The 24,366-nt window shown below is 38.5% G+C and overlaps 1 protein-coding gene across 2 annotated transcripts in view; it reads right to left on the bottom strand.

Annotated features, from left to right (window-relative positions):
• Positions 1 to 19,259, bottom strand: part of virma (vir like m6A methyltransferase associated) — a 42,268-nt gene extending 23,009 nt beyond the window's left edge. The window contains exons 1-7 of one of the 2 annotated variants that reach the window (XM_041248782.1): positions 19,185 to 19,259; positions 8,378 to 8,490; positions 7,847 to 7,933; positions 6,028 to 6,076; positions 3,987 to 4,155; positions 3,458 to 3,577; positions 2,690 to 2,974 (exon numbers count right to left, since the gene is read on the bottom strand). In XM_041248782.1, the coding sequence (XP_041104716.1) occupies positions 2,690 to 2,974; positions 3,458 to 3,577; positions 3,987 to 4,155; positions 6,028 to 6,076; positions 7,847 to 7,933; positions 8,378 to 8,490; positions 19,185 to 19,247 (886 nt within the window). In that variant the 5' untranslated portion in view covers positions 19,248 to 19,259. The remainder of the gene's footprint in view (positions 1 to 2,689; positions 2,975 to 3,457; positions 3,578 to 3,986; positions 4,156 to 6,027; positions 6,077 to 7,846; positions 7,934 to 8,377; positions 8,491 to 19,184) is intronic. The other variant, XM_041248783.1, reaches the window with a different exon arrangement.
• Between the last annotated feature and the right edge of the window lie 5,107 nt (positions 19,260 to 24,366).

Genomic DNA, 24,366 nt, shown 5'->3' with positions numbered 1-24,366 from the left:
ATACTATTAATTTCTCTATAAGCAGGACATCTAATTTCCTGCTTGTTGAGTGAACAGGTCTGTCTAACACACTGGAAAAGGTATTTATTAATTGCTTGAAAGAGATCATGCATTTTTCTAATTGACTCCCTACAGGTACAAGGTTAAGATGCTTTGACTGGATAAAAGAAACTTAAATTCTGCACTAAATGGTAAGTATTAGTTTAAAGTACTCTACTATAATGGAGCAACCCCTCTCTGAAAAGCCCAATTTAACAGGTTCCAGTTGTTAGGATTATAACACTAACTAATACCACAGAAGAGTCATATCGCCAGTTCTTGAGACATTCAGATTAGTCAAAATCCCAGATAGTAAAGCATGCTCAATAGGGCCATTTTATTAGAGGCATGTTAATTTATCCTAATGAAAGCTACAAAGTCAAAGATGATGCTGTTTGTTTTGTGGAGGCAATGGCATTGAGCAAACCATCCAGGAGTAATAAATGAAAAGTTTATTAAGACAGAATGTGAGGAAGAGTTTGGCTTCACTGAAAACAGTCGTAAACCTCTGTGTCTCACCTACAACAAATCATTACACACTGTAGTCTGTACAAGGCGAGCAATCTCAAAACATCATTATGAAGCAAATCACAACATATTTTCATCTGCATATCCTCCTGGATCAGACTTGAGGAGAAACTAGCCTCTTTAAAAACACACCTCAGCAGATACGCCTTTCCGCATTCTGTAAAGAAGCTGATGTAACGACAAGCGAGTTCTGTATGGCATGTAATATCGCTCGTGCCAAACGTCATTATTCAGATGAATTAATCTTTTTATCATATTGGAATGTTGGGGATAGGCTAACATTATTATATTTACATATCTTACTCCTCATCAGGAGCACGTATTGCAATCCCTTTCAGAATCAACACAGTGCATTTGTGTCATCCACAGAGCTCTCAAAAGTATTAAATACATGCAGCAGTCATACAAAAAAAAAACTTTTTATGTTTTTTTTTAAACCGAGCACTCAGATCTTCAAAAGGAAGTGCTTGTCAAAAAAAAAAATCCTAACAAAAACCTGTCTTTCTATGGGGCGTTTTGGAGGAAATCAGGGCAGTTATCATATTTTGCTTCACAATAGCTTCATGCTTTAATAGCTTCATGAACATTCTGGTATGCGCTTCATGGGGTCAGGAAGTTTGGCCAAACCTGGACTTGAGTATCATAACTTTGTATGGGGATTTGTCACAGAACCATCATCCTTTAACATTTAAATGCACAATAATGCAAACTGCATTCATCTACCTGTAATTTTAGGCTACTTGAAAACTGAACAGAAATCGTTATGCATGTACCTTACATATTGTTAACGCATTGCTCATTTTTCCACAGCATAGTGCTTTAGTAGTCTCTTAACCTTTTAGCTGTCACTCGCTGAAGTTGATTTTACAGAAACAAAGAAAATCTAGATTCCAGTTACTGACGCTTCGGAGAACAAAAGATACAAAGTTATGATACTCTTCTATACCAAATATGTAATATACATTGTTTTAATTGCTAGTCTAGTTAATGAAAGATGTTAAATGTTTCTATACAAACATAGAAATACTGTACACAATTCATATTAGTAAGTATTTTGAAACAAGATGTTGAAAATGTACATTTTCTTAAAAAGGACAAAATAAACTAGAATGTTTGCACAGCAAAGCACGTCAGTGTGCTCGCTCACCGGGAGTGCACAGTAGGGCTCACAAATTCTAAGTATCTGTCACTTATCACTATGTCTTTCTAATTCCTTTGGCAGGGGATGAGTAGTATGCTCTGTGGTTGCAAACACATTACATTTTGCAGTGGAAGATAGCGCTTTTGCATTTGCCGCCAGTATGGCAGCGTAGCCTGCTGAGGTCAAATGACTGCAACCCCTCAAAACAGTTATCTTGGGTAGACTTAAACACGGACTAAATAAATTTGGCAATTATCTCTTGTTGAATTTTACAAACCCTTTGGTAAAAGCTTTACCTTGCTCCTTGGACATGTAATGAGGACCCAAAAATATAAAATGTATTAATTAAAATTTATTAAAATCACTGGGGGATTTCAATGACCAAATGTATCTATTTCTGCAGTGGCTAATGCTTTTAGGATTTTATAAAACTTATATAGCTATACTTCTACCTGTGTGATAATGACTGACATGACCTATGGATGGGCATGATGGTTTACTGTAAAAGGTGTGGAATTTTTATGACCAGGTTGGCCATGAATATTGCTCCAGTATTTTCCAGTAGCAGCTAAATTTGTTTCTAAACCAATTATATGCCACTTACATGGTCTAAGATAAAACGCAATTGTTAAAAGGAATACCAAGAATAGAGCTCCACAAGACTTGGTTTGTAGCATCAAACACTCAGCATGGAGATCATGAGACCCATGTGGAAAAAGTAAAGAGTTTGGAATATTATGGATCTTTAACCAAACAGTACAGTTTTTTTTTTATATTTCGTTATTTGTTGTAAATACATATGTGGAACTTTTCAACCATGTTAGAATTATTAAAAGTAGGAATGACAGAAAAATGCAATGCAATATTCAAGGCCAGCACTGTGATCTCAATTTTAAAAAAAGCTAATAAATGGGGCTCCAGGTGAATGACATGGGATGATCCTAAGCTGCTCTGCCTTGAACCAAAGTGGTCCCACCCTACCTTCTCCTTCCTCATCATCATCCTCCTCCTCACCCTCCTCCTCCTCCTCTTCCTCTTCGTCTTCCTCGTCCTCCTCTACGATGCTGCCCACAGTCCTCTCGTCATCATCCTCTTCCTCATCCCCGTCCATGTCCTCTTCCTCCACCTCCCCCTCTGCTGCCTCCTCCTCGTCCAGCTCTCCCATGTCTGAGTATGGTTCTTCCGGGGGTATCGAGGTTCGGTCTGGGGAGATGGGCTCAAAGAAATCCTCCTGGCCCTCCTCAGCATCCTCTTTGTCTATGCCCACTGAAAACGACAACCAACCGATAAGCACAATGTAGGGAATATATTCTACTCCGGCTATACCTAGAGGTGAAGGGCAAAAATAATGACTTTTTATTATGTCATTATTTTTCAGCTTTTTTTTTTTTTTCTTGGGGAAGGTTATTGAGACCGAAAATACAACAAACAAGCCATAAGAAATCAACCATTTTGTGTAACATTTACAGTTAACCCGGTTATGGATTTAAAACAAAATAGCAATTGTATAGCACGTTCAACTTGATTACATTTCTTTGGAAATAGCAATAATCTTTCTACTTTGAAATGTAAAAATCATCTTGGAAGGAGAAAAAAAAAAATGAACAGATATTATTGAATCGATATCAAGGAACATTTAGTAAGCTACTCTATTAACTTTTTGGTACAATGCCTCCAATGAAACACAAACCCAAATACCCAGACAATGGCAAGTGTATATGAGTGTTTGAAATGGACAGTGAGGTCTACCGGACTCAGGGACAGCTTCCTCCTCATCATCGTCGGGTGGTGGAGGTCCAGGGGGGGTCCTAGGGCCTCTTGGCTGGGGTCTGGGGGGGCTTCCATTGTACTGATCCTCTTTATCCCAATCTGTCAGAAACAAACCCTTTGATCACCCAATCCTTCCTTGATGACCTGTCTGATTTAAATCTGATATAGCACTACAGAATCCGTGACTGAAGGTACTATCTCTGGCTCTTAAAACATTGTGTACTATGGTATATTTAGAGTAATCCTCAGTAAAGCCCACAATAAGAACTTCAGCTTTTTTGATGAATATAGTGCTCATCAGAAATACTATAAAACTTGCCAGCAGGTAGAGCACAAGCTGATGAAATGGGAACATCCCCAATGTAATAATGATTTTGACAGTTTGAGAAAAGGCTACAATAACTAATAATTAATTGCTCATTTCCACCAGATCTGCAAGTGGTACTAATAAGCATCATCAGATTTGTAAAAATGAATATTAGTTCACTGTGATGCCTTCCTAACTAACCATGTTTGGGGTTCCTCTTTATAGCAGCCTGCTGCTGAGGTGGGGGTGGTGGGGGAGGCGGAGGCGGGGGAGAGTCCCTGTCATGGCCAAGACTCCTTTCTGCAATTCCATAGACTGCCAGGGTAAGGCAGTTATACCAGCCTTTGAGCACCAGCCCATCTGTATTCACCTGAAAAAAAAACAGAAAACAAGGAGAGTGGCACTGGGGAACTAACAAATAAAAACACAAGCTAGTCCATCTTTTTTGTCATTAGCAAATTGTAAAAGTTTTTTTTTTTTTTTTCTTGTTCCATTTCCTTTAGAATTTATTGGAAATATATAACCAGGATACATGAGTTTTGGCTTGTAGTTGGGCAACATGGACAGGTAAGACTGTGCCACTTGTGTTCCCCCTTATAACAAGAATATAAGTGCGAATGTAATGGAATTATGGGTCAATGGCTGATAAAAAGTTGCTTTGGATATTTAGACAAATGCTGTGGTTCGTCCAAAACGACTCACGTTACTTAAACTTCGTACAGACACAGAACAAGCCATGGGCTTCAACAGTTGCTGCTACAGTCATTTTTTATTGCTTTGTTGTGTTCCTTATGGCTTGTTTTGTGTCTGTACCACATTTTAAAAGATGGAGCGTCAATAAGGTCTTGTTTTGGACAAAGATTGGTTTAAAAAAATGTATTTCTTTAGCAGAAATGTATGTTTTGTGTTTGTAAAACCTTAAAGTTGCACCTTCACAAGGCAAATGCAAGCCTGTTGTTTAGCTAGTAAACTAATCCCTCCCTAATTTTGTTTCGGTATACTGTTCAATACAAAAAAAAAATCTTTATTAATCTTTACAAAAAAATTATATTTCTAAACAGCCATCCAGCATATTTTGAATCCATTTCCAATTCACCTTAAAAATAAAGAGTGCAAAACAAACAATATTTTTTATTAGGATTCGCCCAACTGGAATGCTGGCTGAAATATGAGGAGAATGAGGTTAGTGCCGGAGGGCACACAGGGTGTGGGGTAATCATGCATCTTCATTTGCAGAGGCAGGAAACTTCCATCTCTGCTGACAGAGCACCCTCTGGGCAACCTGCCTGATTACAGAGGGAACAACAAGGGCAGGGACAAACAGAATACAGCTTTCCATGCTTCTTTTTTTGATAGCTTTTGCATGAATGCAGAGTACACTGTTGTATTTCTTTAAAATCTCAGGAACCTGTTACCGTTTATGCACATGACTAAAACTTGGATGTACAGAAATTGAGCCAAGTTCTGTTTCAAATATAAGTTTTCACGTCATCCATTTTCCCCTGATAAATGGTACCTTATTTAGGCTTGTTTTTGTGTTAATTTGGGATATATATTCAAATTTTGAATACAACACATTGGATTAACTGCATCATTCTGGCACCTTTAACGACTGCAGTTACATAATTGGAGTGAATGTGAACTACTGCACACAAAGTGATTGGATTGCACAAAGCAAGATTAACTTTTCTTCTATAGTGTTGTTTTTGAAATATTTACATATCCTAAACTGAACATAATAGAAAAGATTGTTAAATGAAAAAAAATGGGACTAGTTCTTAAATTACTAGTTCTACTAAGCAAAGAAAATACTTTCAACCTGTGTTAGTACTCCCTCAAAGTCAGAGTCCATGTTTTTATTCCATAAAGAACTGACTTCACTGCTGGAACCTCTTTGCCGCTGTGTTTTTACAGTGTCAAAGAGGACACTGTAGTTGTGAAGAGGATACTGTTTTAATACTGACATCTTGAGATGTGAAACTTACATCCACTCTTCTCCAACCACTAGGTGACAGTGCAGGAGTAGTGGTTAGAATGTTTGTTTTGTAAACAAGACGTGGAATATCATGTGATCCTAGTCTCCCATCTGGATTTCACCCCCAGAGAACACAACGTTTGAGAACAGTAAAAGTAGAATCCATTGTGCAGTCTTACAACACACTGTCTGCCACATTCTAGCAGTTGTTACTGAATCATTCAATTGAAAAATATCTGCTGTGTCCACAAAACAAGACTACCTTACCTTGCCATTTGGTCTGAAAACAATGGATTTGTTCTCATCATAGTCAAGGCTGTAGGAGAGAGTAAGAGGAATGTAATCACTTTTTATAAAAGAGCATCAGTGGTACTACCTTTTGCCTTTAAAGCACCAGATGCACCAAACAGGTCATCACTCAATTTAAAGATACTCGGCTCATATGCTAAGGTTGGAAGCTGTCTGTGGTGTTCCACAGGGCTCCATTCTAGGTCCCTTGTTGTTTTCATTATATATGCTACGGTTAGGTGACATTATCCGCAAACATGGAGTGAACTTCCATTACTATGCTGGTGGCACCCAGCTATACTTTTCTATTGTTGAATTCAGATAAAACAGAGGTTATGCTATTGGGCTCACAGAACCAACTAAAAGAAAATGTGTGAATACATGAGCTTGACCCTTGCAGTCTCTCATCAAAACTTAAACTACAAATTAAGAGTCTGGGGGTCATCTCTGATCCTGATCTCTCATTTAAAGTATCTTTTTACCATTTGAGAAATATAGCCAAACTTAGACCAATTATTTCTGTACATGATGGCAAAAGACTAATGCATGCCTTTGTTTTAACTAGAATTGATTATTGTAATGCACTTTTTTCTGGTGTCCCAAAAAGTGTGGTATCCTGCTTGCAGCTTGTTCAGTATACTGTCACTAGAATTTTGACTAAAACCAGATAAAGTGAACATATTACCCCTATTATGATCTCTTTACACTGGCTTCCGGTGCAGTACAAAGTTGATTACGATTTCTCTTAACTTACAAGGCCCTGAATGGATTAGCACCTAGTTATTTGCAGGAGTTATTGGCCCCATATCTTCCAAACCGCACTCTGAGATCACAGGATGCGGGGCTGCTGGTTATTCCTAGGATCAACAAAAGCAACACGAGAAGTAGGGCTTTTTCTTGTAGAGCTCCTAAATTATGGGATGCTCTGCCTTTGTTTGTCAGGGAAGATGGGACCATTACAGTTTTGAAGTCATGACTAAAAACGCAGTTTTATAAAATGTCTTTCTATTTTAGTGGGTTTTAATGTAACTTTAAAATTGCTACTTTTGTATTATGTATACTGTTATTTAAATGGTATTTAAATGGTCTGATTATGGCAATTGTATGTGTGACATGCAATACAAATGTATCGTAGTTCTTTTTTTTCTGCAATGTACTGCACAGTGCTTTGCGATACTCTTGTATAAAAAGCGCTATAGAAATGCAATAAATAAAATGTAAATAAAAACTTTGCACACCTCTAATATGCATACCTTTGTTTATAGCTACACTAACCCAAGTATCCAAACAAATTGTTTATATCCGTTAGTGGTAAACACAGCTCAACCTGACAATGCTCTTTTGTCAGCATAATTTTATGAAAATAATAATGTTCTTGCATTGAATTAGTCATTGATGTCAAGCAACCAACAAGCAAAAAACATGTTTAAACTACAAATAAGTTAAATTAGGACAGACCTCTGGAAGACCCATTCCCAAAATAAATATAAAATAAATCCTTAAGGCAAAAACGTCAGTAATTTTCACATGGCCCCTTTGCAAGTACATGTTTCGGCTTTCATCGACAAACGTGTGTCTACATGACTTAGTATCTTGTTTTACAACAATTTCTGACTAAACTGAAGTTATGGATAAACCCCTTTCATCTTACTATATGTTATCATGCACAGAGTTTTACAATTGCGCATGACACTCTTAGTAAATGGATTTGTGGCACTGTAATTGCTCAAAGCAAATGTTTTATCAAAGCAAATGTGTAAACTAGAATATCTTGTTAAACAGTCAGGCAAACACTCACCTTCCCAACCTGTCAAAGACAGGGGCACTTGGCTTGCTGACATTGTTGAAAAACAGGTCGAGCTGAAATGCATGTGGCGATGTCTCCCTGGGGACAGAGCACAGGGAAAATGTATACCTGCTCCATTACACTCCTGGACTAAAGGTCTCCATTTACCCTGAAGGATAAGCACTTAACATAGTTAGAAGTTACAAAAACAGCATTTACTTTACCAATCATAAAAACCTCTTTAGTTGCTATAGATTGAAATCAGTTTCAAAATAAATTTAAAAGAAAGAAGAACAAAAATATAAGTTTAAGGGTGTAGCAATACACTACAGTCCCAACATACAATATCATGACATGCAGGTCAGTATACAATGTCACAGTACAATGGATGGTCCTGATGGGCATTGTTTTACTATGTTTAATACTGATATATAAAACATATAAAAATATTAAATGATTGACCTTTTTAAGAGAAAAGATAGAATGCATTTTATCTACACACAGCATACAAGCAGTATGTTTATTGACTTTTTTTTTCCATACCCATAGACCCTGCTGTCCTGCAGGTTACTGTGAGCTCGGATTCCTGGAGGGATCACTCGCACTTCATTAACAAGAACTCCACAGGGAAATCGAACAACGTCCACATTCGTGATCTGCCAAGACAGAAAATAGAGCCAGATTGATGGCTTTTGACTGTGCAGCAGTGGCAGTTTTGTAAATTGACTGCCAAAAAAATAAATAAATAAATAAATAAATAGGTTATTGGTCTTGCATAACAGCCACAACTGAAATTGATAAAGAATCATAGGGTATAAATGCATACCAATTTCTCAAAGCAAATGGTCTTATCAGCTGTAAAACCAGAAAGGCAATTTACCACAATCTGGCAGTCATATTGCCATCACAGGTCAATGCAAAGGATACCATTACATGTAAAGCAAGGATTTTCCATTGAAAATAAAAATGTAAAAAAAAAAATGGTCAGTACTATGGTATCCAGGGATTTGGGATTTTTGAAGTTGCATTTGTCATGCATTCGAGCATTGCTTATGGCCACTTTGAGTGCCACATAGTTCTACCCAAACTGGCTACTACTTCAACTTTACATTCTCCAAAATCCCCAGATACCAGCATAATTTGCTTGATGCTTGTAGATCTCATTAACATCTATCCAAACATATATTTGGGTATTTTTTGGAGTGCCCCACGCAAGATATTATGGCCTAAACTTGGTACAAATAGGAAAAACTCAAATTTCAAGAGGGTTTAATAACTCGAAACCAAGTCTTTCACAGAATTTGGAAGACTGGTTTCTAAGGTTCTTACAGCAATAATTACATTTTAGGACCCACAATCCCTACAGGGTAAAGGCTGAAGAGCAAATAAAAACTTGTCCGTTACCCCTCATCTGGCAATTTGCCAGAAGTGAGTAGGGTGCTCCTAATATTTTTTTTTCTGAAAAGCCCTATTCAATACGAGTAGAAAGAGGTGCTAAACAGGAAGGTAGCATCTACTTTGCACCCACTGGTGATTTCTCTGGTCAAGGTTCCTTGATCACTTTAGGTTGACCTTTGCAAGGTCACAGGTTGAAGGGAAATGATTTAAAAAAATAATGGCTAACATTTCTGAACTCAGTGTGTCTGAAAACCCCAGGTAAATTTTTCTAGGAAAATCTGAGATAGTCGGGCAATGGCACTGGTTGAGTTGGCATGGAATGACCATGTTACATTACAGATCGTAACGTCTTGCTGTAAAATAAAGGCATACACACCGAGGCCACGCCCCCCTGCTGCTATGCTGTCTCTGCCTGTGTTCTGAGCAATATAATAGTTTTTATTACTTTTGAAAACGAACGAATATCCAAATGAATATTTAAATTATGAGCGAATAACCGAACATGAAAATCCTGTGTTCATCTCAGCACTAATTATAATTGGGCTTCTGATTTTTGGTTTTAACTGATAAAAACCAATAAAACACCCGATACAAAAAAAATAAATCTGTGTATATCCAATAAACACTGGAAATGGTTACTCAATTCACGTTGACTTGACAGTGTTCCCCGTGAAAAAAAAAAAAAACCTGCCAAACAAACTTTGTGCAGTGCAGCTGTGCAATGTCCCCCCTCCCTGACTTGTACCTTGCATTGATTCATTCTGAATACTTAAACCCACCCCAACTACTTAGCAATTTGTATTGGAGGATTGTAACACGCTTGCAAGATTTAAAATGAGATGTTCTTGCTCGCAAGATTTAAAGCAATATTACAGTACTACATGTAGTATTTACACACTTCAAGAATTGCAAATTAGGGCAAAGTGCAAACAAATGCCTAAACACACAAAACCCCCAGAAGAACATGCCCGTGAACATAAGGATTTCATTGCGGAAGACAGCAAAGGAAAGAAGGTACAACTTGTGTGCAAGTAACTGTCAAGTTTCTATACATATTGACAGAAAAAAAAGGAACTAACCAAAAAAGATTCACAGTATATAAAAAGCAAAATCCCTGAAAAACAAAAATACATATAACTTGAAAATAACTAAAAATAAACACAGAAAAAAGAAATTAATAAAACCCAAAAAACAAAAGCCCCAATTATAATACATTCTACTCAATAATTTGAAAGTCCTTCACCAGTTTAACATCAGTTGGACAAGAGGATCTCTAGATATATGCTAAACTAACACACATTTGATACTGCTTCAAAAACAGTACAGGACAACTTAAATTAATTAAAAAAAAAAAAAAACAATACTGCACACTGACATGGATGAACATCACTAAAAACTGCTAGCAGCAAAGAAAGCAGGTTGTACATGTTAATGTGAAAAAAGTAAATTAGATTACAATTCTAAAATTAAGTGAATTTTATTTTTGATAACCTCATGATCCCTTTTACAGTAATTACTATAGAGTGCACTTTTTTAAACTAGATTACATTTTAATATTGATCCTTTGTCTCTATCTAAATACAGTTAACGCAGGTACAGACACGACAAGATTCTTTAAAATCAACATCATAGTTTAATTTAAACTGAGGCCAAAAGAAAGGTTTTGTTTTGTTTCACTGACACACAATCTGGTTGGAGCAGCTGATTCAGGTCTTAATCTTTATGACATACTATGTATGCTGCTTTAAATGTTTTCTTCAGAGGTTCTTTGGAATTTCTTCCAGGAACTTGTACTCCAAACAAGATCCAGAATGTGTACCTTATTGGTGCAAATTTTAAATTCTACCTTTATGCAAATCTATCAGTCTGCTAATAATTACAGAACAAAATATTGAGCAGGCTACACCCCACTTTGTGCGGCACGCATAAATACATTAAAATCACTTTCTATGCCAGAGATGGAACAGCAAGCATTTAAACAAACCTTAAGAACAGATAGAAGTTATAGGAGAGGAGTCATTATTTGAAGTTAAATCATAATAGTAAACTGTAAAAAAAATCTTCTGTTAGGTTATGGAGTGTAGCCTACTGACACGAATGGGAATGCATGTGCATAATCTTTACTTCAGGAAATCAAAGAAAGAAAACATAATTCAGTCCAAATAAAAATGAGCCCATGTAATTTTTGTGCAAAAATAATAATTAAACTAAAAACATTTAAACTAAGTCAGACTTTTAGGTAGGACATCACTATGAATACTTGAAGAAAAGGGAATTGGAGTACATATTAAAACTTGTTTTTACATTCAAACTAGGTAATCGTAGGGTATATTTCACCACAGAGTGAAAACTTTATTATCTTCAGATTCTCAACTTTTTAGAAAGGTATAATACGGTACACTTTCGGTGGATATTTGTCCTGACACACAAGCCGAAAGTCACGTTACGTCAACCAGACCTCAAACGGGTAGAAAGTTCACTGGAGTTGAAGGGGTTGGCTTCTAAGCTACATTACCCAGAAGAACGGCGATGGCGCTTGTTTAATATGTTTTGGTTTCCTACATAGTCATTGGCTAGAGATAAATCATGTTGTTTTATGGGAGACTGAGGGTACACAGCTGAGAGTCGAGTCAGAATTCAGAGAAGGTAGCAGTTTAGTAGGAGTGCAATGCTATGGAGTAATTTCAAAGTTGTATTAAAAACAATTATTATTATTATTATTATTATTAATAATAATCTTTATTTTTATATAGCGCCTTTCATAGTGGACCACCATCACAAAACACTTTACAAAATACAAGAATTTAGTCAATCTATAGCTTTACAAACCTATAGCCAACCACTCGATTTAAGTAGCTTTTTAAAAAATAAATTGCTAAACTGTTACATATGAAATAGTTTAAAGGTTTTTGTAATTTTTATTATGTTAAAATATTCTTCCTAGAGTTGGCGGTCAAACTTTACTGAGCTCCTACTGCAGACAAAGGCAATTTAATAGTACTGTTGCATTAATTTAAATGTTTGTTACTGTGTGCGAGTGAGGATTTGTGAATTAAAAGGATTTGTGTAATCTGTATATATTTTTGCTTTGAGCGTTTAGGTTACGCTTATTTTCATTTGTATGGGGTGCTTGTCTGACACGCAAAGTAAAAAGGTAAAACTGGTTGTCCCTCACACAAATCTTGTTGTCCCGGGCGTCGGGCGATATGAACTGCACAATCCTGTACAATGAGTAATAGCTGCGGGTAAGTGATTGAGTATTAACATTTAAATTGTCAAGCATTAAATTTAGTAAATCATGAACCACCTGTGAATTTGTTTTCTTACTGTAGGTCTACACTGACTGCCCATAACCATTCTTCCAAAAAGAATAACCCACGATCCACCCTTCCAGGCTTGTTTATTTTTCTATCCTTTCACTTGACTCACCAGAAAAGTCCTGTTTAAATATCCATGGATATCCAGGGATATTAGTAAAGTGAGGAGATCCAAGTTTTTACACCAGGTATTGGTCTTACAATGCATAAATAAAATTGGTTTTATTTATTTTCCCCAATTACATTTTCAGTTCATCATGCACATAAACACGTGGTTCCATATGCCCACAGATTTCGTTAGTTAATAACTTTTGCTAGTTAGCAAGTTTAATCATAATCTCATATAATCCTAAAAGTAAAGTGTTATTGAACAGGCTGTGGTGTTACACATTCCAGAATGCTGCGGCCTGCAGCGTAATACATACTCCTGCAAAATCTCTCAACACTGCTATTATTTTGATATTTTTATTCACAGGTCCAAGGTAATTCCTTTTTAAATAGTAGCGCTGTACAGACATATTACAGTAGCCCGTCACGTATCCGACTGCGGTGGGACCAGGGTAAGGACGGGTATGTAAAAAGATCGGATAAATTAATCCTGATTAAAATACCATTATACACAGCTGTGACAATAACTATATTCACACAATCACTGTTTTGTGATTCAGCTTTTATTAGGGAGCTCCTCTAAATCCCTTGTTTAGGGTATTAATGCTTGTGACAGGGTAGTTGTCTGCCGTGTGGATGTGTGCATTGGTGCAGAGTGACAGGCAGGAGATCGAGACAGAACGTATTTAAATACCAACACACTGAATCGCTCACGTGACACTACCAGAAACAGTAGCGCATGCAGCACATACAACCCTGTGTGCGAAAACTTTAATTCAATCTCTGAACTAACCTTTAATATCAACAATCTCCGGCTACTCGACCGGCTGATTGCGGTTTCGACTTGCTTACTTACTCTTCGGTATCTAACCCTGGTTCTGGTTCTCTCTCACACACGTGTCAGTGAATTTCAGCTTCTTTAGCCCAATTAGCTTTGGCACTGATAAACCCTGAGGTGAATAAACTGAACCTTTTTATACCTGATGCACTGCTGGAACACACCTACCTGCTGATTTTATTCCACACCTGGTAATCACACACAGCAGGCAGGCTCTCCCAGGAGTGCCAGGTACTTCCTTAATTAATTACAATAAATACAATCTATTTACAATATACTTTTACAAAAAAACCCTGTCTTCATTTTCATTCAAAGTAGGAGGCTAGAAATCCTAAGTAGAAGGCAGGGGGGTATGGCGGTCCTCCTCCAGGGCAGGTGCAGCCCCCCCACCGAAAACGAACTGCAGGGTTTTGCAGGGCTCTAAATACTGCATATCCTGGGCCTAAATATGTGCCTTAATAGGGACCCAAAATTGTGGTGAAAGAAAAACAGACAAATGATACAGAGAAATTACATTTTAGCTACAAAAGCAAACATGTCACATTATACGGATACCATAATACCAAGTGAGCCAGAAGAGAAAAACATGAAGCAATTTCTAAATTAAGGATATAAGATAAATAGTATTAATTAGTAGTAAATTTGAAAACAGGTAAATTTGAAAAGGTAAGCCATGAGCTGTGTTTTGTTTTCATATTTTTGATGTTCAATTTTTTCTTTTGCATTTTATATAATACATAAACAAACAAATACATAATACGCTTGCGATTTAGAACAGTGTTGACTTGAGTTTTCAGAATTTTGTTTCTGTAAACACTAATGCGAATTCTACAGTAATTCTGTATTATTTTTTCTTTCGTTTTTAATATTTTTTTCAATTCTGTTAACTGTTGCTCGATTAAAATAAATACAAATAAAAATAAAGTACTGGCAATTACTTGAACAAGGTAGCTTGAAAGTAAAAGTCCACTACATGAATATCAAGTAACAGGTATATGAAATGGAAACCCATGGAAATTACTACAAATGGAAAAGAGTAATGTTGAAATGGAAAACCACTTTGGTCTACAAATAAACATTTATATACACAAATGGTTTTGGATATTTCTTATTCATTTTATTAATACAGATTAGCACAAACCGACACCAGTTCCTTAGGCAATTAGCATGAGTTACTGTAGGAAATCTGGAGAAGCTTCCCTTTTTGACTGGTGCTTGCAGTCTGCCACAAAACACTGTAGTACACGGCTAACTAGCTTTAATTTGTATTCAATTAAAAGTGCGACTACTTTCTGCAGAAATCACATTGATGTTTATGTAGCACCCAGGAAAAGGGTGGAAAAAGTTATTAACGTAGAATGTACACACTATTTAAGACTTTCAATGTAATACTGTTGTAGCTCAATTTTGCCAGAACGTGTCGCCACAAGAGGTACTCAGACCGATGAGCCAACTATACAGCTGGTGAGTGCGCAGGAGTACAAGGTATCAAACTGAAAGCAAAAGCAGAGTTAATCCATTCATTAATGCTTACATTTTTATACTGTGTATCAATGTTTGCACCATGCCTTTTAGCACCATAAAAAGATACACATCTCGTAATTGCAATTGCTGCAAGTTTTCCGAAAGCAGGAAAGATGTCGGAATTGTTCTCAATAAAAACCCTGCAGGCCTCACCCATGGTCTTTTACTTGTCCAAATTCTTGGCTGAGTGTCAACAGGCAAGATGCTCCAATAGCAGAGACAGGCACAGTGCTATATGAGATACTGAGACAGTTTATTTTCATTTATTTATTTTTATTCTTTAAGTCAATGGAGCAGTGGAACCATTTTTACACGTTGTATTGCATACAACTACTTTGTAATATAAGCGAAATTATTGCATAGGGATGAAAAGGGGATCTGTGGTCTTTTATCAGCTATGTATTATCATTTAACACGATAAAACACATAATCAGAACAATTAAGCACACATCCATTTTTTTAATATAAACTGCTCTGCTATTATTGTCTGTTTCCGCCATCAGGAGCGGTGTATGACCAATCTATCATTCTACCACCAAGTAATAAAAAGGAATATGCCTTTGTGTTATGTACATATTCACTTAAATTCAGACCACTAGATTTCAGTTTACAAAAGTTTCCTTATTTTGAAAACTAAATGTTGACCGGTATGTGAACCCACTTTTGCAGTCAGCTATGCTCGCTGGAAGAGTTTCCACTGCGAATCGCCTATATTCTGGTTTAGTTTTCCTGCAACGAATCAAACTAACGTACTGAACGACCACCCATAATGGTGACCACAACATTAAAATACAAAGAAACATACGTAGCCTTCAAAATCGTTTTGATAAATCGAAGTGTAAAATTACCCTGACAAAATGTTTTGCCAGTACTCCGTACAAATGTTTTACCAGTATGCAGAAATAGGGTTAGAACATTTGGAGTGCTGAGTGCTAGTGTCGTGCTGAATTTTGCAGTACTTTGAGATATGCGCAAGCGTGAGTACTGTATTTTGTTGACATTTGTCCTTAATTTATTCATCAACGTGGTTTACTGTGAAATTTCACTGTATCTATCTTTATATGTATTTAGAGACTATAATTAAAAAAGGTAGACATTTAAAATCATATAAACATCAATCACGTCCCCTTTTCCATATACAACACGCGCAATACGAGTGCAGCATTAAGCAGTAGTCCTATTAGCAGTGAAACATTGCACCACTGAATTGCGAACAGCAGCATGAAAAAAACTGATGCACAATCCAAACAATGTTAGCGTATTATTAAATGTGTAATGCAAGTTTCAGTAAACCAAAAAAAAAAAGAATTAAACAATATAGCGCAATAAATACAGTAACGAAACATGGTAATGCAAACGCAGACATTAATTATAATAATGTAAAAAAAAATAATACTAAAATGTATTTGGACAAAGTAAACATTTGAAGGGGGTATAACTGCAGTGTACAAAAATTAAATATATTGAAAAAATGAAGTTTTTTGTGGATATACACAAGGTTTAAATGATTTAACAGTTGTTTTTTTTCAGGATCTTTCGGGCAAAAGCTCTTCTGCTGTGTAGAAAATTATGTATGTATGTATTCAGATGTCTAGAAGTACATTTATGCAGTATATGATGTCTAAAATGTACATTTAATTTGTAATACCTCAAGTTCACAGTAAACCATGGCGATGAATACATTAATAGCTTAAGTAATCACACGGACAAACTCAAAGTAGTGCAAAAGGGGCAGAATTCGGCAGCAAAACAAAGGCATACCCACTACAAAGTGTTCTCAGGGCATCAGAAGGTTCTTGGTTATTTGCCAAGCACTCCCACCTTTCATTTCCCAAGCTCGTCACTTCTCCGACATCAACCCACCCTGACCCTAACCCAACCCTAGCCTTAAGCAACCCCACCCTTAAACCTAACCATTAAGAATCATCTGATGCCCTGAGGACAGTTTGTAGTGGATATTCCTTTGTGCTGCAACACCGGCACTGTGCTACAGGAAGTGCAGACTTTGCCGGCAGTGTGCACAAGGAAATGACAACATTGCCGGCACTGCCAAGGCAGTGAATATCCAGTGCCAAGAGGCTTACGCGAGTGTATGTTGGCAATGTGATTTAAATACATCAAATGTGGTTGTGAGAGCACCCTCACATGGACATGACTGTTTACAATGAGTCGTGTTGTTGTACTATGTTGTTATATATAGCTTACTATGAGGTGTTTTTATTGCTGCAATATGAATCCGTGTTAGTTTAATTCCGTGTGCAGCTTAGTCATGGTGTTTTATATCAATAACGCTATATTAATAATAAAATAATATATTTTTTATTTTTATATAGCACCTTTCATAATGGATCACCATCACAAAGCGCTTTACAAGATAGAGACTAGGGTGTGTGCACTATGCAGCAGCTGTGATTTCTTTAAAGACGCTACCTGTTGTAAATTGTAACAGCTTTTGCCAAAACGTTAATGCAGGCAATCCAGAGATCATTCTGTGCGCGTTTTGGTCAAGTTCATAAAAACCGACAAACGACACTGTTTTATTTCACTTTTCTTACAAACATCTCATTTCCTGCTGCAGACATATTTAATATTTGTGTCACCCTTTTACACCATTTCTCGACAAGACCTCTGGCCATTGTAGATTGTAATTACAGTACTTCATTACCTGACCACACCTGGACCGCTCAAAAAACAAAAATATTCATTTTCCCAAGCAGGTTTTGGTGCAACTATCTCCTGAGGGTATCTGATATTGGACTGCATTATTATTATTATTATTATTATTATTATTATTATTATTATTTATATGAGGGAAAGCGTACAGCTTCAACAAAATATGTAAAGTTGTACAGTGGTCTAGCGATCGAATAGAAAAAATGGACGGAAATGCATCGAACTTATTTTGTTCAGAATAATAACTTACGCAATAATCGTTTTTTTTTAAGCGATTTAAAATCAAGTTTAATGGAAACTTGTTTTTGTACGTGAAGATTCGTATATATTTTTGTGCCAAATTTTGCAACTTCGCTAGACATTTGGTCGTCTTGTTGGTGGAAACACTAACGACAACATACTAAAATTACATACTAGGGTGCGATTTGTGGGGGGGGGGGGGGGGGGGGGTTTCCCTGGCTCAATTTTTTTTTTTTCAAATACGTATGTTGTATTATATTCCATTTATTGTTGTTATACTCTGTAGTTATCAATGAGTTACTGCCTTTTGATACTGTATCCATAAAAAGAATAATACTGTAACTGCATTTATCCTACATGATGGCAGATTTGGCGAATGTGTCATTCCAAAAAGGGTTGCAGTTGATTCGGTAAAAAATAAGTTTCTCTTAACTGTTTAAATTATGTACTACAGATGTTTACCATGAGGTTTTGTTGTTCGTCCATTTTACCTCCCCCCCACCCCGGAACTTTGACAAATCGCACTCTACATGCATATAACACTCCCACACGTCATATTTTATAAAGCAATACATTTATCTTAATCGTTTGATGTTTCATTGTATTTTAAACTTCTTCAATAAAGAACCAAATGAGAAGGTTCTTTTTGTATAAACATATTTTGTATTTGAACGGTATAATTGAATCGTGCGGTTTTAAAAGGTAAATATGCTAAGCTTTACTTGCACAGCAGAAACAGAGTTGGGGGAGTGGGCCTGAACAACAGTATTTCAAATTGCAAATGGCTTGGATGTGCAGTACTTTTAAAATCGACAACGTTCCACAAAAAATAATACAATTTAATAACGTAATGATGTATTTCTTTAAAAAATTAACAATAAACTTCAGATACACTGAGAACTGCTTACCGCCAAGTCAGTTGACTGTGTCTGTGTTATGATGTGCATTGGGACAAGCGCGTTCTACACACTTCACATAAAAATATGATTTTACTTTTCTTTTACCACGCATATCACAGTGTGCAGTATACCAAATCACATTAGCACAGCTTATGCATTTTAAAAAAGCCTCGACAAGAAGGTACAAAATATATCAAATAACTGCAGGAGTTGCAAATGTTCACCCCGCTGCTGTGAGATTCAAACCAAGTTGATTAACCAGAACATTTTATGCAAGCAGGTGTACTGTAAATATGGTGATCAATGTAATGCACCAAACGCTTCGAAATTAAATCATAAGTTACTTCTCATACCTCAGCACTTTGATGTTTAAAAGTGTCCAAAAACAGCAACTCCATCGTAGAGTCTACCGCCATGTTCTTGGTACACATAGCCTTGTACTTCCGGATACAAAATTAACTACATCCGATGCGCGATGTTGGAAATAAGATTACTTTTGTCTCTATATAGAAACTGCAGCACTGTGTTGTTACTGTAGTGTTAATAGTTATGTAAACGAGTTTAAGTTGTGCCTGTTTCAAATAAAGAACAACTTATTTATTTTTTGTACTTATTTATTTTTTTAAATGGGTGGTATTTTATATTTTTTCCCAAATATATTTTAAAATTATTCAATTTATTTTTCTATTTATTATATTTTATTTTTTCGTGGACAGCTGCAAGTGACAAAACAGATTTTAACAGGTTACAGGTACTGGAAAAATGTGTGCCTTTGGTGAAATTTTGCACAAAACTAGGGCGTGTCCCCCGATGGATTCCAGAACCTCCTGTTTGAACTCAAAATTCTGTAACGTATTCAGTAAAATCGCAACGTGGCATTAATGTCTTAAACTGACATATACCTCGTTTCCCCGAACCCTCAGCATCGTGCTTGTGTTCACATATGCTTTCCATGATTTTTGTATTATTAGAAAAAAAAAAAAAAACCATACCATGCCCTGGCGTGTCAGCACCATGCTGTGCCAGCATCCTATACCTAGTTTCCACGTTTACTATTTCCATACCACGTGTCAGCGTGGCACTGAAACAGCACAGGAATGGAAGCATGGAAGCTGTCTCGAAGAAATACATATCTGTGTGTATAACAGAAATGTCGCAATACGGACAATGGTCACCAAGATGGATATGTTGAATCCGGTTTTTTTGTGTGTGTGTGTGTTTTTTGTTTGTTTTTGTTTTTCTTGCTGTTTTTTTAAGCGATGGTTTTAATTTGTGTGTATATGTATATATATGGAAAATGAAATCCTAAATGACATATCACAGAGAACAATATTAAGTTACATAAAGTTATATTGTAAATGTACATTAGTTTTGTATAAGCACTCTTTGACAATAACGTTTTGTTTAAATTTAATTATTGATCTTATTTAAAGAACATTTATGAATTATTGAACTTCATGAACAAAAAATGGAAATGGCCGAAAGCAGAATAAAAATATCAATAAACAATTTACATAGAAGGCAGCAGTCTCATGGACAGTACTGCATGATCGCAAACTTTTCAGCTTTTATTAAAACAACCAAATAATCGCTGGTTCCCTTTCAATTCGAAGATGGCCACAAAACATAGCTTATGGGATATACGCCTGCCTATTGGTAGGTGTCACTGAGCTCTGCCGATAGGCCCCCTTCCCTCGATGGCTCCTCGATCCCGCCTACCGAGGGGATAAAACCGTCACTCAGGGAAGGCTTGCCCTCTTTTCGCTTCTCAAGTTGGTAAGGTAAGACCATCTGTGTTGCATTGAGCCCTTTTTTATTACTGAAAAGCGCTGTGCTGAACTGGCTGCTAGTTCCCTTGCACTTCGTGCTGAAAGCTGGCTTGCCACTTTCATGGAATCAGTAGCCTTTTATCTTTTTCTAATAACTGTACCTTCAACATCTGCTTGCTTGCATTGCAGTCTGCTTGTCATTCTGTCTGTCGTCTGTGAGTCGACTGTCTGTGCAGTGTTAATTTTAAAGGAGCGAGTGTATGTCTTTCACCCTTTTTTACTTGGGAGAGTGCTGTTACTCCACCAGGGCTAGGCTTGCCTTGTCCCATTTGTCAAGTTAGTCCACCAGCCAACGTCGGGGCCACTGGTCGGGCCTTGTTGTTTTGATTGTGCTGCGCTGGGTTGCGTGGAGGACTAACTGTAGCGCGGCTGCTTACAGCCTGAACCAGCTGTGTATTCCTCACTGGGCCAGCCCTGTTGATGAGTTGAGAAATCTTTTACCGGCTGCGTTGGCTCACCCCCACGTGTGTTGGGCCTTACAGTCAAACAGACAGTGTGCCGTCCCCCATCTGTACTGTATTGTATTATTACTATGTTATTGTGTATTATTGCTGTATTGCTGTCAATCGCAATCGCCCACCGCGGCTTCGGCACTTGTGTCCACCTGTTGTACGCTACGCGCTGCCCAGGTGTGTGACCAAGCGGTTACGGTAGGCACCGTTGCAAAGCTGCCCCCGGTGTTTTTTAAATACCGCGGTGCGTGCTCGGCCATGCTACTTTGGTACCATGGTGCGCACAGTGCTCATTGAAACACAATACCTGGTACAGGCGGTGCGCCAACGCTGCACGGTACTCGTGCACAGGGTGCATGTGGTGCGCACAGTGCCCGGCGCTGCACAGTACTTGGTGCACGTGATGCGCTCGGTGCTCGGAGCATGCGGTACGCATGGTACTCTGTGCACATGGTGCGCATGGTACCTGTTAGTGCACCTTGTGCGCATGGTACTCGGCACTGTACTGAACTTGGCGCTGCACGGCAATCAATGCACGGGGTGCAGACGGTGTTCAGTGCAAGCGGTATGCACAGCGCGGTACTCGGTGCACGCTGTTACAGAGCCCCTCTGGGGGGATTCCTTGTGCGCAGGCATCTGTGTCCACCCGCAGCCACTCCCCGTCACCTACGGTGAAACAGGTGAAGAAGTGTCGGCAGGCATGGGACATTATGGACATGAAGCCCAGATTGCTTGCATTATGGAGCTTCTGGAGAGGCATCTGGCCCCGGCGGCTCTGGTGGTGGCCCCGTTTGAGGCTCCGCTGTCACCCCTAGTACCACTGAGGGTCACTGTACCACCGCCTGGTCTCCCTGTGGGAGAACAAGGCGAGCAGGAAGAACGAGCGCTATGTTCCGACGAGGACACGCTTACCAGCGTGGCCTCGTGGGGGGAGTCCGCCTTACAGCGGAGATGGAGGTTGAGGCAGCGCCCGAGTTCCCAACCGAAGCGGTCCCTAGTTCCGAGGTGTCCTCGGTCACAAGTGCGTCACCGCTGTCAGGGTCAGTGTCCACCTCATGGGGTGCGAGGCAGCGTACCTGCAGGTTCCCTGAGCAACAGTGGCAGAGCCACATCTCTCCGTTTTTCGGCCACATGACGTGGCTCCTCGGCCACAGCCTTTCCCCGCCTTCCCTGACTTTATAGAGGAGGTGTGCTCCTCTTGGGACCACCCAGCCACAGCACCTAGTCAGCTGAGACACGCTTCTTAAACGCGGTTGTGGGTACCTTGCAGAATGCTAGGGCGCATTCCACTAGGTCGTTGTACGTCTATAAGTGGAAATATTTCCATAATTGGTGCTGGACTAATGGTCTTGACCCAATCCCTTGTCCCATGCCTGTCATCTTGCAGTTTCTGCAAGATCTGCTTGAGGCTGGTAGATCACCTTCCACACTGAGGAGGGCTACTGTCCCCGAATGGAGCCTTGGGGTTGTACTGGAGGCTGTCACGCAGGCCCCGTTTGAGCCTATATACTCCATTGAGTTGAAGTATCTGTCTATTAAGACAGCCTTCCTCTTCGCTATCACCTCCGCGAAGCGGGTTAGCGAGCTGCAGGCACTGTCTGTGCATAGCTACTGCATTCGTATTTGGGATGATGGTAGCAGAGTGTCCCTGCTTTCCTCCCCAAGGTAGTCACAGCCTTCCAGATTAATCAGTCTATGGAACTGGAGTCCTTTCATCCACCACTGTTTACTTCGGAGGAGGATAGGAAGTTGAATTTCCTCTGCCTGTTTCAGGCATTGAGTTGCGACGTGGATAGGACAAGAGCATTGCATCATTCTGACCAGCTCTTTGTCTGCCACAGGATACGTACACTAGGACAGCCCCTCTCAAAGCAGCGACTGTCACATTGGATTGTGCACACAGTCTTGACTGCATATGATGGTGCTAGCTTACCCCGCTTGGGTGAGTAGCCGCACATTCCACTAGAGGTGTGACTACGTCATGGGTCCTCTTTAGAGGTGCCTCCATGGCTGACATTTGTAATGCGGCTAGCTGGGCTATGTTGCATACTTTTTCCAGGTTCTATCGCCTTAATGTGATAGATCCCTCATTGCCTTCAGTGGGCACAAGGGTCCTTGAGGTTGCATGCTTGCACCACTGACCTGTGGTCAGGAAGGGCTGAGGAATCCCTCGTGTGCTGCCATTCTTCCCTCCTTCGCGATGGCTCTGGTATTCATTTCCCCATAAACGATGTTTGGTGGCCATCTTCGAATTGAAAGGGAACGTTAGTTTACCTACCATAAACCTGGTTCCCTGAAAGAGAATATGGCCATCAACCTCGAGGTCTCATCGGTCGTCATCACGATTTCATCGCGAAAAGAGGTCGATCCTTTCCTGATTGATGGTTTTATCTCCTCGGTAGGCGGGATCGAGGAGGTCCTCGGGGGAAGGGGGCCTATCGGCAGCTTTGATAGTAAGAGCTCAGTGACACCTACCAATAGTTAGGTTAAAGGTTTTCAGCTGCTGCAAATCTGTAACTTTCCCTCTACCTCTCTTCCATTCAATATATAAGCCTTGTTCACAGCACCGGGAAACATTCTATTGCGGTAGACTAGTGAGATAAAGTGACACTTTTATGTTCCTAACGGCAGTATTCAGTTCCTTTTGGATGTTATATTCTCAACATGCTTTTGTTAACATTTTAATTTAAAAATCCTCCCACAGAGTTCTTTCTTTGTTTTCCAACATTTTTTTCCGTTTCGTTACACGTTTTTGCACACACACACCCTTGGCTCTGGGCAGCTACCGTGCCGTGCCAGTACAAAAATCATGGAAACAATGAGGCACGCTTTCATAACAGTGACAGAACAATCACAGCATTTTACATAAGAAGATCCTTAACTAGTTGTTGCAGTGAGTGCTTTTTATAAAATATTCTTAAAACAAATCAGAATAAAATAATATATATATATATATATATATATATATATATATATATATATATATATATATATATATATATATATATAAATAAAAACTATATCACGTAAAGTGATTTCACGCCTGTGAGACGCTATGCGCTTCACTCTTCTCCCCCACTTGTCACTACTTGAGACCGAGGCATGAAACCTCGTCAGCTGAATTGAAATATTAACTTTAGCACTTAGTGTCTTTTTTTAACAGTAGTGTCTTTTTTCTTTATTTGAATCTTCTGTTTGGTTTCTGTTTAAGGCTTTCAGGTGGTGTCTCTGCCTCCCTCAGTATAGGCTGCACA

Source organism: Polyodon spathula, chromosome 4, assembly GCF_017654505.1.
Source record: "Polyodon spathula isolate WHYD16114869_AA chromosome 4, ASM1765450v1, whole genome shotgun sequence".
Taxonomy (NCBI): Eukaryota; Metazoa; Chordata; class Actinopteri; order Acipenseriformes; family Polyodontidae; genus Polyodon; species Polyodon spathula.
Note: the sequence above shows the minus strand (reverse complement) of the source record. Positions and strands in the feature narration are given on the sequence as shown.